Below are 13,715 nucleotides of genomic sequence, written 5' to 3' on the forward strand. Positions count from 1 at the left end.
AACGCCGTTTACCTTCCCGCCGGAGTGGTACCTATTTATCTACTTGCACTTTTGACTGGCTTTCAAACTGCTAGGTTGGCAGGAGCAGGGACCGAGCAACGGGAGCTCACCCCGTCACGGGGATTCGAACCGCCGACCTTCTGATCGGCAAGTCCTAGGCTCTGTGGTTTAACCCACAGTGCCACCCATGTCCCTATCTTCATGGAATAGGATGTCCCTATTTTCCCCATAGAAATGTTGAAGGGTCTGTCATACTGGCCAGGAGGGCAGAGGGTGTCAGCTGACTGAATTCCAGCAAGAGCTTTGGCCTATAGAGCACACAGAGCCTGATTTTCCTGATGTGTTGAGGGACCAGGACCCTCCATAGGAGGTGAATCACCGAAGGCCAGCTGCTGGAGACCCTGGTTGGAGTCCTCCCTGTATCATAGGCTGCCTCCTCCTTGTTATCTATTTAATACATGAGTCGTAAAAGGGGTGTCTCAGAACCAGCTGCTTTTCATGACAGTAAGCTGTTCATTCATACGGTATAGAATACGAAAGCTTAATCTCTAGTGAGTCGCCTATCTCTCCCCACTGGCTCCATTTTGAGACTGATGAAATAAAAAGGGGGATAAAGTTTGCATTGTAATTTTTATCAGGGGAAAAGAGATAATAACTATAAAAATAACAGAACAAACAACAATCAGCTGCGAGCTGACGCAAAGAAAGATTCCTTTTTTAAAAATTAGAGGGTTTTTGTATTGAAACATTTTCTTGTGTTACAAAACAAACAAATAAATGGGGGGAAGTATTTAGGGCTTTAACACCAAGCCAGGTACGTCTTCCCTTTTGCTTAAAACTTAAATCTTCTTACGAGCCCTGGAGACCTCGGAAGCTTGCTCACAATTCTGTGACATTTTAATTGCCCTGCTATGGATTTTGGATCCCTCCTCCTAATTTATTCCCAGGGTGGGGAGGGCAAAGGAAAACGTCTAAGAATAAACTTTCTACTTTCATTCCATTTTTATAGCAATAACGTGACAAGAGCTCTTTGACTGGCTCATGACCAGTCAAGAGGAGTGATGTTCTCAACAGATGCTCATCCGCTTCGCATCTTCCTGCTTTCTTTTCCATTTAATGAAAGACACACATTTTTGGGTGGGGACAGTCGCATCCTAATGAGGTGGATTTTAATATGAGCTGGCTGAAGAAAGATGCTCTCCATAGTGGGACAGCTGTCCCAGGATTCCCCACATGGTCACAAGGGATCTAGAGATACACCTCTGGGTCATTTCTGTTTCCAGCAGGAGGGGCAGTACCCAATAAAAGGGACGCGGGTGGCGCTGTGGTCTAAACCACTGAGCCTCTTGGGCTTGCTGATCAGAAGGTCGGTGGTTCGAATCCCTGCGATGGAGTGAGCTCCCGTTGCTCTGTCCCAGCTCCTGCCAACCTGGCAGTTTGAAAGCACGCCAGTGCAAGTAGATAGATATGTACCACTGCGGCAGTAAGGTAAATGGTGTTTATATGCGCTCTGGTATCCGTAACGGTGTCCCGTTGCGCCAGAAGCAGTTTAGTCATGCTGGCAACATGACCTGGAAAGCTGTCTGTGGACAAACGCCATCTCATCTTGGCCTGAAAGCGAGATGAGCGCCACAATCCCAAAGTTGCCTTTGACTGGACTTAACCGTCCAGGGGTCCTTTACCCAATAAAATAGTATTTGCAGGGAGTCAAAGATGCTGCAGAGTAAATTTTGAGGCAGGAACTCTCCAGCGAGAAACCAGCAACTCCATGAGCTACTTGTCTTAGAATCTTAGAATCATAGAATCATAGAGTTGGAAGGGACCTTAAACGTGATGGGCTCTTTCCAATGTTCCACCAGCAGAACTCTACTCACACAGTGAGACCCTTCCTCTCCTTCTCCATTCACCCCCAGATCTCTGGAAGGTCTCTCGAACCCTTCAGAACTGATTTGGAGGGTGCAGAGTGAGGACGCTGTAGGGGATTGGAGGGGAATATTTTATTCTTTGTGCAGAAGTCTCGTGCTAGCAGAATAGGAACATCTGGTGCCACCAATAATAATCCTCAGCCAACAGTATGTCGCCTACACTTTTTTATAATAATAATAATAATAATAATAATAATAATAATAATAATAATAATATACCAGTCCATCTGGCTGGGCTTCCCCAGCCACTTTGGGCAGCTCCCAACAGAGTATTAAAAACACGATAAAACATCAAACATTAAGAACTTCCCTAAACAGGGCTGCCTTCAGATAGTTGTTTACTTCCTTGACATCTGATGGGAGGTGTTCCACAGGGCGGGTGCCTCTACTGCGAAGGCTTCCTGTAACCTCACTTCTTGCAGGGAGGGAACCACCAGAAGGCCCTCAGAGCTGGACCTCAGTGTCCGGGCTGAACGATGGAGGTGGAGACACTCCTTCAGATATTCTGGGCCAAGGCCTTTTAGGGCTTTAAAGGCCAGAAATTATACTTTGGTGCTGAAACCAACCTCCTTTCCCCACTTTTCTGGGGCATCCCCTGGGAATGTGGAGTGTTTCTCCACACCCTAGCCTTAACCTGCTTGGGTTTTGCAGTTCACAGCGGCAGAAGCAGAACATAGAACTTGTGAGGATTACCGTGGAGAATCAGGGAATCCTTAAGAGGATCCGAGAGAGAAAGCCAACCTATGACCGGAAGCAGTCAGAGATTGACTGGGAGGCAAGTGCACCCTTCCCCATGTTTATCAAAAATACAACCAACCTTCATTTACTTAGTTGTAAACATTCAAGCCTTTAAGGTTCAGCTGATATGAGGCCTACCTGGACGTATTTGGAAGAGGTGGGCAAGGTATAATAGTTGTGAACAAGACAAGTGCAGTGGCGTAGCGTGGGTTGTCAGCACCCGGGGCAAGGCAAGTAATTTGCACCCCCTAACCCGTGGATTTGCGCCCCCTAACCCTAACCCCCAGATGTTGTGCCCGGTGCGGCCGGGCCCCCCTGCACCCCCCACGCTACGCCACTGGACAAGTGCAGCTCCATGTGAAAAAGTCAGATGTGAGCTTGTGTCCAGCACCAGGACACTGAGAGTAGAAAAATGTGTGTGGATTGTAATGAAATATACCATGTTAAGGCAGCAGTCCTATGCAGATGGACTTGAAAGTAAGTCCTACTGAAATCAGGAGGCTGTGTGCACATAGCTGTCTCCCACAGTTGTTTTGCAAAGCTGGGGACACCCAGCATTCGCCAAAATCCCCATCTATCCTGTAGTTTCTTGAGAAATGCTGCCTTTTGATGCCTTTCTCCCCAAACCAACTTCAATCCAATCCAATTTCAAGATGTTAAGCTGTATCAAAGCAACCCTGTTCCCTCTCTGCCCACTGGTTTAGACAGTGGGTGACCAATTGTGTTTTTTGGAATGGAGGCGGGGGCCTGTTTTAAAGGATTGGGCCTGTGGGTGAGGCCTGTAGCATATTAGTGGGATTCTTCCTTTTGTAAGCTAAAAATAGCATATCTCCTGAGTTTACGCCAGTAAAACTCAGAAACGCGAGGAGTTAGGAGTCCAACGTTGCTTATTGCAAAGCAATAGGTTACAGTCGGATCGTTCCGCAAAACCCTTTGGTCCAGGCAGTGGTATTTATAAAATTTCAAACAAAGCATTTCAATTTCCACCAATCATGTACATCATTGCCTCATTTCATGTTTTACCCATGCACAATTATCGTTGTTGTTGTTTAGTCGTGTCCGACTCTTTGTGACCCCATGGACCAGAGCATGGTGCTCTTATCCGGAAAGCAGCTGCTGCCGAGGGAGAAACAGACTTCAGAGAAGAGAAAGCTTAGAAATCAGAGAATTGGTGCAGGCAGAAGGGGTTAATCCCCTTTGCCTCAGCACTGTGACTTATATCCAGATTCTCTCTGTGTGTGAGAGAGGGATCTCCTTTGAAGCATAGAAAGAGTCAACCCTCTGCCTAGAGCAGTGTTTCTCAACCTTAGGCCTCCAGCTGTTTTGGGGACTACAACTCCCATCATCCCTGATAGCTATGGATGATGGAAGTTGTAGTTCAAAAACAGCTGGAGGCCCAAGGTTGAGAAACGCTGGCCTCGAGGGCGAGCCTAGAACTTCGATGCGTTCCCTGCTTTTATCAGTGGCTGCTTAATATCTACATTTTCAAGAAAATGTAGCCGCTCAATCAATTTTGCAACTCTCCCCGCCAGCAGTTGTAGAATATGATAACCGATTATGATCATCTTGGAGCTGGGGAACAGGGTGGGAGCAGCGAGGCGCATTTTCCGAAGCTCATGCGTGGGAAACGACTGTTCCAACCTTGTTATTAGCAAGAAGGGAGAGGGTGCAGGGTTTGTGTCGCTCGCCGTCACGTTTTCACGTTCCCCCCCTCCTCCCTCTTCTCATTATTCTGCAAAGCCGCCTTCCCCGATATCTTTTGTCGGTGGAATTAAAATCTCTCCCGAAAAGTCGAGCGGCATCTCCTCGATGTCAACAAGCCTCCCACAGGCAGTGGAGAAGCCAGATGGTACAGCTGCAACCTTTTGTCTTAGCACAAAGTTTCTGCCCCTTTGTTCCTCTTCCGAAACTGGGGACTAGGCGATGATGCTTTACCGTCACAGATCAAGAGAAGGGAGTTTTGCTCTCATTCGCCTGTACCCTAAACACTTTCCTTTGTTGCTTTCCTTCATTGCACACACCCCAACTCCCCCCCCCCCATTGTGCACTCATGATGGCATGTGGTGTGCATGTTACAGGTGGCCGGTGCTGCTTTCCATACTGTTTGTGCCTGGGGATGTTTCAGGGCAGGCATACACATTCGTTTCCAATCAGCGCACGACCCGCAACTTCCTGACGAAATCCACATCATAGCTGTCAACTTTTCCCTTTTCTTGCGAGGAATCCTATTCGGAATAAGGGAATTTCCCTTTAAAAAAGGGAAATGTTGACAGCTGTCACAGAGGCATCGTGCCTCTGTGTCAGGCGGCAGTGGATCCAACCCCCAGGGGCAGGCCGCCAGGAACGGCTAAGACAAGGAAAAGTTCTTACCAACTGCTTTTTATTCAATATTCACAGAGAGAGGCTTGGAAATGCCACCTCTTGGGATAAGAGTGTTGCTCTGAGTGAGTCTCCACCCCTTCCCTCTCGTGCATCATCTCTCACCCCCCTCTCATTTGAGCTCTCTGCTCTCCTACTTTCAATGCTCGCCAGGTTCTGGGAGAGAGGGGCTCTGGGATGCTTTCTAAAGACAGTGTGTCCATCAGCTGTCCACCCCTCTGGTGCTTCTTCTTCCTCCTCTCCCATTATTTCCAGGCTTTCCCCCTTATATGCCTCTGAGCTGTGATCTCCCTCAAACCCCTGTTGTAATTCTGAACTGTCTTTTTCTTCTCTGGAAGGGTCAGGCTGGGTAGGTGGTCTCCGCCATTCCTCCTCTGCCCAGGCCCTGGCACTCTGCTCTGAAAATCGGTTGCAGGGAATCGCAGGTGGACTCATGCAGGCTTCCTCACCAACATCTGGGAGAACAGGATGCTGGATTAGAAGTGCCACTGGCCTGATCCAGCCCCAGGGCTCTTAGGTTCTTAAGACCACAAACGCTCTGCTTTATTTTTTCATCTTGCTTTTGTTGAGCTGTAGTGTAAGAGCACTGCTCCAGGCAGCATCACAAAACAATAATATGTAGATGGACCAGTATGAATCCTGCACCAGTGACATGTCACAGAATACATCCACCAAATAACAACTCCAAAAAACCCATTCCAGAGGAGCCCCTTTTGTTTTTTCCCTTGCCGCTTCCAGAAAACTCAGGCCAGGTTATAATAATACAAAGGCAATGAAAACCAGTGAATTGACTATACTACAACGTAAAGAAAAGGCAATCTATAAATATATGCTAGAGAAACAATATTCGGCCCATCCAAAAGGCTAGCTCACTGAGCTCAATAAGACTTGGGTTCATTTGAGAAAAGAAGTCTACTGTTACAGGAAAGCCACTTGAAAAACGGTTACTGTATTTTTCTGTGTATAAGACGCCCCCATGTATTTGGGGGGACTAAATTTAAAGAAAATTAGGGGAGATGGTCCAAAGTTGTTGAGCTTTATTAAGGGGGAATTGACTGCGCGCCATCACCCCAGCATGCACCTCCCACAGCAGCATGGGGGGGGGGAGTTGCACACTCGCCAACCAGCGGGCTGGCAGTGCACAGCTCCCCCCCCCCATGCTACTATCCGTGTATAGGACGAGCCCAGTTTTTGGACATGGTTTTTGAGTCAAAAAACCTTGTCTGAATCGGTGGCTCATGTCCTTCTGGCTTGCAGTCTTTATAAAGATATGAGGAGTGAGGTTATCATACTGTCCATTCTGGGACGCCCAACTACTGTCACAGTGTCCATTCCCTTGGCAGACCAAGATGAATAGCGACAGCAAAGGTTGCAAGGTTTTTAGCCAGGGCAATTAGAAGAAGATCCACTATTTGACTATTGATCCAAATCCCCAAAATGTCTTTTATATAATTGGCTTTTTACCTTTATCTTCTGCATACCGCATTTTGTTTGTGTTATTGCTATGGCTGGTGGCCAATGCAAATAAAGACTCATTCATTCATTCATTCATTCATTCATTCATTCATTCATGTAAGCCACTAAGAATCTGACTCTACCTTAGGGGGCAGTTTTGCTCAGTCAAATGCAATGGGTCACAGAGAAGGAAAGGGTCATGTTTATATAATGTAGTTCTGGTTCTTCTGCACCTACACTAGGAAATTAACTGCATTTTGTACCAGCTGCTGGTTTGGGATCATTGTCAGCAGCCCAGCCCTGCGTAGAATGCACTACAGCAATTTAGCCTCAAGGTCAGGAAGATCCAACAGCATTGGTTAAATAGCATCACAATGAAATAATACGCAGTTGAAAATGTTGGCAATAGAACCGGGGGGGGGGGGGAGTCTCAAGATTCAGAGAAATCTCTTTATATGGATACGTATTTGGTATTGTTATGAATTTATATTTGTTAAATCAAATCGAAACAATTTCAAACAAACAAAATAGCATCACTGACTAGTTTGTGACCTTGGTTGTCTTCACCCTTGCAGAATTCAAGGAAATATCTGAGGACCAGCACTCGCTTTCTAATCTCAAACCACGAGTAAGTATGAAGCACAGTCCGGACCATGTTATTGGTGGGGTGGGTGGGTGGGTGTACACACACACACACACAGAGAGAGAGAGAGAGAGAGAGAGAGAGAGAGAGAGAGTGCTACAGCAGAATAAATCTACCACAAATGCACTGCTTTGTTAACATGTTGCAGAATGCACCAGACACCAAGAAGAAGAAGAGGAGTTTGGATTTGATATCCCGCCTTTCACTCCCTTTAAGGAGTCTCAAAGTGGCTAACATTCTCCTTTCCCTTCCTCCCCCACAACAAACACTCTGTGAGGTGAGTGGGGCTGAGAGACTTCAGAAAAGTATGACTAGCCCAAGGTCACCCAGCAGCTGCATGTGGAGGAGCGGAGACGCGAACCCGGTTCCCCAGATTACGAGACTACCGCTCTTAACCACTACACCACACTGGCTCTCCAGTCTGCAGGGGCCCTTACTTAACTTGTTCCAGGGTTAAACCCTGGACAACAGCTTAGAGTATGACTGAAGGCTATGGTCCCTTTAAATCTCCACCCTCTGGAGGCTATTTCATGTATTACTAGACTAGCCTCTGAGTCAGCATTGTACTAGGAGCTCAGCGCCCATGCAGATCAAAAGCTGGCCCAATAATGAGCATGAACTTGACATTCATGTAAGTGTAACACTGTCATATTTACGATGTTTTTGAATTATCTTTCATGGCTTTTTGTACGTACAATGCAATGACAGCATGACATGTGTCATTTAGCAATATATCTCAACTGCCCTGAAGAAGACATACAAAATGAAGACCATACCCGGGCGTCTCGTCGACAGGAGTCCTTCGTGTACACAGTCTTTATCTGGAAGATTTACTCCATAGTTGAACTATTGAACTCTTGTTCTCAGTTATACTGAATAGCAATTTGCAAGACTATATATATATATTCAAGATCTTTGTGACTGTACATAAATACCTTGTGTGGATATTATTTTGAGTCATAATACCAATTGCATTGGGACATTCAGTGCATATTATTCTTTCATTGTATACAGAGTTGTGTTCATTTTGTTTTGATTAGATTCTATTCTCTCTATTCCTTTGTTGTTGGATCCAGGGTTATTCCCTGGCACAAGAAATAGGCTCTGGAGCTGAGCCCTGGCAGAGTGACTTGTGGCCCCGCGTAAGCCCAACAAAGCATTAAAGGGCCCACCTTTCTCTGATGAAACAGCTACACTTCCCTGTCTAATATTTCCCCCTTCTGATTTGTTGCAGGAAGCTAGGCGCTGTGAGGAATAGCAAACCGTTTGGGCCTGTTCGAAGTTCAACAGCTAGTTGATGGCACCGCCCGCCAACAACTGGCTGATTTCTTTGTTAGGGTTTCAGAATTAAACATGATGCGCGGAAAGAACGTCTCTTCCTTGCTTCCCTTATGCCGAGTTTGCCAGCGCCAAGGCACACACCTTCTCAGGATTCTGTTCCAAAATTCATGAAAAAGAATATTGGAGGCTCGTCAGTATTTGCTGTGAAGGCAAATCCTAGCAGCCAGTCAGTCAACAAAATACTTGCTGCTGAAGATATTGCCCATATGTTGTGGTTTGGAGATACCATGCTTCCATCTTTGCTTTTGGATTGAAGTTTAGTAGCAGATAAGCACCGCAATGGGGTGAGCTCCTGTTGCTCGGTCCCTGCTCCTGCCAACCTACCAGTTCGAAAGCACGTCAAAGTGCAAGTCAATAAATAGGTACCGCTCCGACAGGAAGGTAAACAGCGTTTCCATGCGCTGCTCTGGTTTGCCAGAAGCGGCTTAGTCATGCTGGCCACATGACCCGGAAGCTGTATGCCGGTTTCCTTGGCCAATAAAGCGAGATGAGCGCCGCAACCCCAGAGTCGGTCACGACTGGACCTAATGGTCAAGGGTCCCTTTACCTTTAAGCACTGTGTACTCGGCTCTCCCTTACCCCCCCCCCACCAGCCAGAGCTGACAATACTTCTTCCCTTCACTGCATCCAATCATGTGGAAATGGGCAAGTCCAGCCCCTGTAATATACAGAATAATGCACTCCCATGATAAATATATTTATTAAATTAAGAACATCAGGGCACCAGTGCTCATTTGAAAGTATTTCTTTGCCGAATATTAATTCAAATACTGAGTATCACAAAACTTATTGAAATAATGAAACAAGAGTAGAGATGGGATTGCGTCCCACTGTACAGATTGGGGGCAGGCGAAGACATTAAGGTGAGGCAAGCAGGGATGGCTCAATGCCAACATGGCTGATTGTGCTTATTTCAGAGAAGTAGCACACATGAAAAGAAAACACCCAAACCTTGCCAGCAGCCAGCAAAACTGCCCACGGCCACAATCCTAAGCACACTTACCTGGGAGTAAGCCAAACTTAACAGACTTACTTCCGAATAGAAAAAAATATATGCATATGGCTGAATGGCACATATTAAAGCTGTTCGCAGATGGATAAGTAAAGTTTGTTCCTAGGTGTCCACAGGCTGCCTTAGGTCAGAATGAACTGAGGCAATGTGTTATTCCCCGTTCTACCGATAGCTCTGAGAGAAAATGTACCAAATCTTTCTCCTTTCCACCCCATTGCGCCATGGATAAGAACTGAAAGCACAGAGCGTTTGCCGATATTACTTGATCATCTGTCACCAGGTAGCTGTAGTAATCATTTGTATTTAAGCACGCAAGGCTGAAAATGCCTCATGCCACACACAGGAGCAGCCCTTTCTCATCAAGAGGTTCCTGACATGCAGTTTTTGTTCTCTGGCGGTTGCTTCCTTGCGCAAGACATGCACAGCCCGGTCTCACAGAATAAGCCGCAATGGGGGAAATATATTATGGCTTTCGCGGAATGCAGCCAAGATGCACGAGGAAGTTGATAAGGCGACATCCGCTACGTAGCAGCATCTACCTAGTGGTGGAATAGGAGCATTTACATCAAATGCCAATCAAAGGAAGAAGAAGGGGTGGGGGAAAGAATATACTTCAAACATTCTTCAGACTAGAAACAGGGATTGAAACTGGGAGCAAACAATTGGGGAGTACATCCGAGAGTACAGCACAAGTAAACAAAACTCCACAGCTCTCATCCAGACAGTGAGTCAGAAAAATAATGACATCTACCGAGTGTGCCAACTCAAGCTGAGATGATGGATTGTTCCACTTTTAACATCACAAAGTGGATTACTTATACAGGAGGAATCAAACCGGTGTGATTTTTCCAGCTCTCTACCTTCAAGGAACCCTTTTCAGCATCGTTTTGTCCGCTGAGGGTCACCTGAGCATTTGCCATGGAACCCCCGCATGCTTCCTTCCTTGGGCTATGTTCCAAGGTTGACACTCTGTTTATGCAAGTCAGGGTCTTTAAACCATCTGCTCACATCAACTGAGGTGGGTACCTTACAGCACACCACAATATCCCCTGCTGAAGGGTGGCAATGGTGGATAAAGTCTCTTTCAAGGACACATGTCTGCTACAGTTAACTGGTTCGTTGAAGAAAGAACCACTTGTAAGTTTCAAAAAAAACACACCTCCAAATGCAATTTTGAAACAGATGGGCTAAATCACTGGCCTTCAACTTGTGGGTCAGAAGCCACTACGGTGGCACCTTGGAAGTCGAACGGAATCCGTTCCAGAAGTCCATTCGACTTCTAAAATGTTCGGAAACCAAGGCACGGCTTCTGATTCACTGCAGGACGCTCCTGCAGCCAATCGGAAGCCACAGAAGCCGCATCGGACATTCGGGTTCCAAAGAACGTTCACAAACTGGAACACGCACTTCCAGGTTTGCGGCATTCAGGAGCCAAAACGTTCGACTCGCAAGGCGTTTGGGATCCAAGGCACGACTGTACTAGGTCACAGATTGATCTAATGTGGGTCGTGACAGCAGGACTACCACCATAAAAAAATGGTTAAAAATAATAATAAAGAAATAGCCCCACCCCAGCATCTGGTGGGCCTTGGGTCTGAAAACGTTGGAAGACCACTGGTCTAAATCATAAGTATACTGAGAACTTGAGTTTTAAATGGAAAGTTCACGATAAAGGTTTTGGTTGACACACATTAACAGCCCCAGGAAGATCTACTGGAAAGTCTTCCTCTATGGGAATTATTATTACAAATAAATACACATGGAAATATTATTACACTGGAATATAAAATCTGCATGGATTTTTTGAAGTGCGGGGGGGTGGGGGTCAGGGAAGAAACTAAAACAAGCAAGAAACATACTGGGAAGTCTCTTGACTCCTCACACTTATAAGCGACTCCCACAACTCCCTCTTCCAACAAACAATGCCAGCAAACACATACAATCCACAAAGCTGCCATGAAAACCCATATTCTGGGGACATCCCTGCATATATACCTCCCTAGCCATTTGTTTATTCAGGATTTTATTTCCAAATAGTTGGTTTTTCTGGTTAGAAAGATGGAAAGTTTCCCGTGCTTCAAACACAATTCTTAGTCCATTATTTAGGGCAACTTGCAAATACAATAGGAGGGACAGAAACAATCCCCGATGGTCTTTGACTGCTCAAAATATAGTTAGCTATAGCTGGGGCTATATTTAGGTTACATAACACGGTTCATTTTTCAGGCAGAAAGTTAAGAGCCTTGCTGATTTGCCCTGGGAGATTTCGCCTCTCACAAAAAAAGCACCAACTTTTACCATCTGAATAAGAGCTCTCCCAGTTCTAGCCTGGTTAAGAAGTAAATAAACGAACGAATAAAAGTACCTTATTTTGTTACAGGAACTTAACTCTTTCACTGAATTTATCTTTCCAAGATTGCAGTGATCAACAGAAAAACCGAGCTTGTGCGTTCTTCCTAACGTTTTTGCAGTCTTTGCCTGGAACCACCACATACGGAGCCTTTTTTTTTACACTGCATTTATGCTTCTTTGTTCATCCTGTTATTGTTATTTTTGTCGCGAGCAGCCCTAAGATCTTCGTTACAGCACAACCTAGAAATACTGCAAGCAAACAAACAAACAAACACAATTGCAAGTTTCCCAAAAGCTAAAGGCTTCTGTCCAGACACCTGGAATCTGACATGACTATTGTCCAGTGGCATTCAAAAGAAAAATTTCTGGATTGTATCCTGCGGCGCTTTTCCATTCCATTGCAACGTGTGTTTTTTCCGATTGCATTAGAATCTGCTCCCACACAGAGGAAGGTTTCTCTTTGTTTTCATCCCAAGCAAACTGGCTGCTCCAGCAGAGTTCCATTTTCCCCTACTCCTTTGATCATCCCCATTATTTACAGCGCATTATCAAACAGGTATATCTCATTCTCTTTCGTTTGTTCGTTCGTTCTTTCTTTGGCACAGCATAGCAGACTACAACCTGACCCAAGAGACTGGCACCCAGAAAGAGTCTGTGTTCAGTTTCTCCAGGATGGTTTTCAGCTGGCTGCAGGCACTCTGCAGATCTTCCTTCACCAGGACAGTGTCAATCAGGTGGCCATACTGCTCTTCGATAAAGGCAGCTGAGCTGAGCATTTCTTGCTGCTCCTCATCCTGCAAATCAAAAACAGAAAGGGCAACATGAGACGACGTAGCAACCCCCCCCACCAGCTCCTCCATCCCCCCAGTGCCCCAAACGACCAGAAGCCACAAGCTCCCCTGCCGCCCAGAATCCCAACCCCCAACTCAAAGCAGCCACCGTGCTGCACTACAGACTCTTGTAGCACCCTAAAGACCCCTGTGGCACACTATGCCCCACCCAGTGCGAAATGCCCCTCTCCCCCGCCCCCCCCGGCTAGCTACACTACTGGGGGTGCAGTACCATTTGGGCATTAGCCAAGAAAGAAAACCCTCAGGTTGAGACATGTTGCCGCAGAAAGCAGGTTTTGTTACTTGCAGATAAGCCCGTGAGGGGGAAAGAGACTATGGCCCTTTTTGCACCAAAGAATTCAAAGCACTGTTCTATTACTGAATCAGTCATGGTTTCACACAGACCCCCAAAGAATCATGGGAACTGTAGTTTGTTATGGGTGCTGAGAGTAGTTAGGAGACTCCCTATTCCCCTCACAGAACTACAATCTCCAGAATGGTTTAACAGTCAACTATCCATCTTCACAGGGAATTCTGGGAGCTGTAGTTCTGTGAGGGGAATGAGGGTTTCCTAGCAACTATCAGCACCAATAATAGACCACAGCTCCCAGGATTCTTTGGGGGAAGCCATGACTGCGGCCTTGTGCTTGCCACCAGGAGATAGCTGTTTCCACCTGTCTCATTCCATCCTGTGCTTAAAGCTGTATGTGCCTTTACAAGTCAAAGCCAGCCCTCTGAATTGGGCCCAGAAACAAACTGGTAGCCAACACAGTTAAGCCACAACCCGTGCTACATGCTCACATCTTCAGGTTCCATTTAACAATCCAGCCACCACATCCTACATGAGCTGCAGCTTCTAAACAATCTTCAAGGGGAGCCCAACGTACAACACATTGCAGTAGTCTTTCCTATACTATACCAGTCAATATTCCATTATTACATCCATCAAAACTTATTTACGCGATTGAATTTATCTGAATGTTGCCAACGTTTTCAAGTGTACACAATTTCCCCCCATGTATTCAATAAACGTTTTCCAA

The 13,715-nt window shown here is 46.1% G+C and overlaps 2 protein-coding genes across 13 annotated transcripts in view; one reads left to right on the plus strand and one right to left on the minus strand.

Moving 5' to 3' along the window:
* Window positions 1-8,510, plus strand: part of LOC310690654 (uncharacterized protein) — a 44,700-nt gene extending 36,190 nt beyond the window's left edge. For 4 of the 5 annotated variants that reach the window (XM_083470057.1, XM_083470060.1, XM_083470061.1 and 1 more), the window contains 3 exons: window positions 2,577-2,700; window positions 7,073-7,125; window positions 8,375-8,510. In XM_083470057.1, the coding sequence (XP_083326183.1) occupies window positions 2,577-2,700; window positions 7,073-7,125; window positions 8,375-8,438 (241 nt within the window). In that variant the 3' untranslated portion in view covers window positions 8,439-8,510. Of the gene's footprint in view, window positions 1-2,576; window positions 2,701-7,072; window positions 7,126-7,867; window positions 8,156-8,374 lie in introns of those variants that run through there. The other variant, XM_083470059.1, reaches the window with a different exon arrangement.
* A 652-nt stretch (window positions 8,511-9,162) lies between these two features.
* MPP3 (MAGUK p55 scaffold protein 3) overlaps window positions 9,163-13,715 on the minus strand; it is a 109,739-nt gene continuing 105,186 nt past the window's right edge. For 6 of the 8 annotated variants that reach the window (XM_083469855.1, XM_083469856.1, XM_083469858.1 and 3 more), the window contains one exon: window positions 9,163-12,639. In XM_083469855.1, the coding sequence (XP_083325981.1) occupies window positions 12,460-12,639 (180 nt within the window). In that variant the 3' untranslated portion in view covers window positions 9,163-12,459. The remainder of the gene's footprint in view (window positions 12,640-13,715) is intronic. The other 2 variants (XR_014518119.1, XR_014518120.1) reach the window with 2 other exon arrangements.

This window comes from Podarcis liolepis, assembly GCF_965112155.1.
Source record: "Podarcis liolepis genome assembly, chromosome: 13".
NCBI lineage: Eukaryota > Metazoa > Chordata > Lepidosauria > Squamata > Lacertidae > Podarcis > Podarcis liolepis.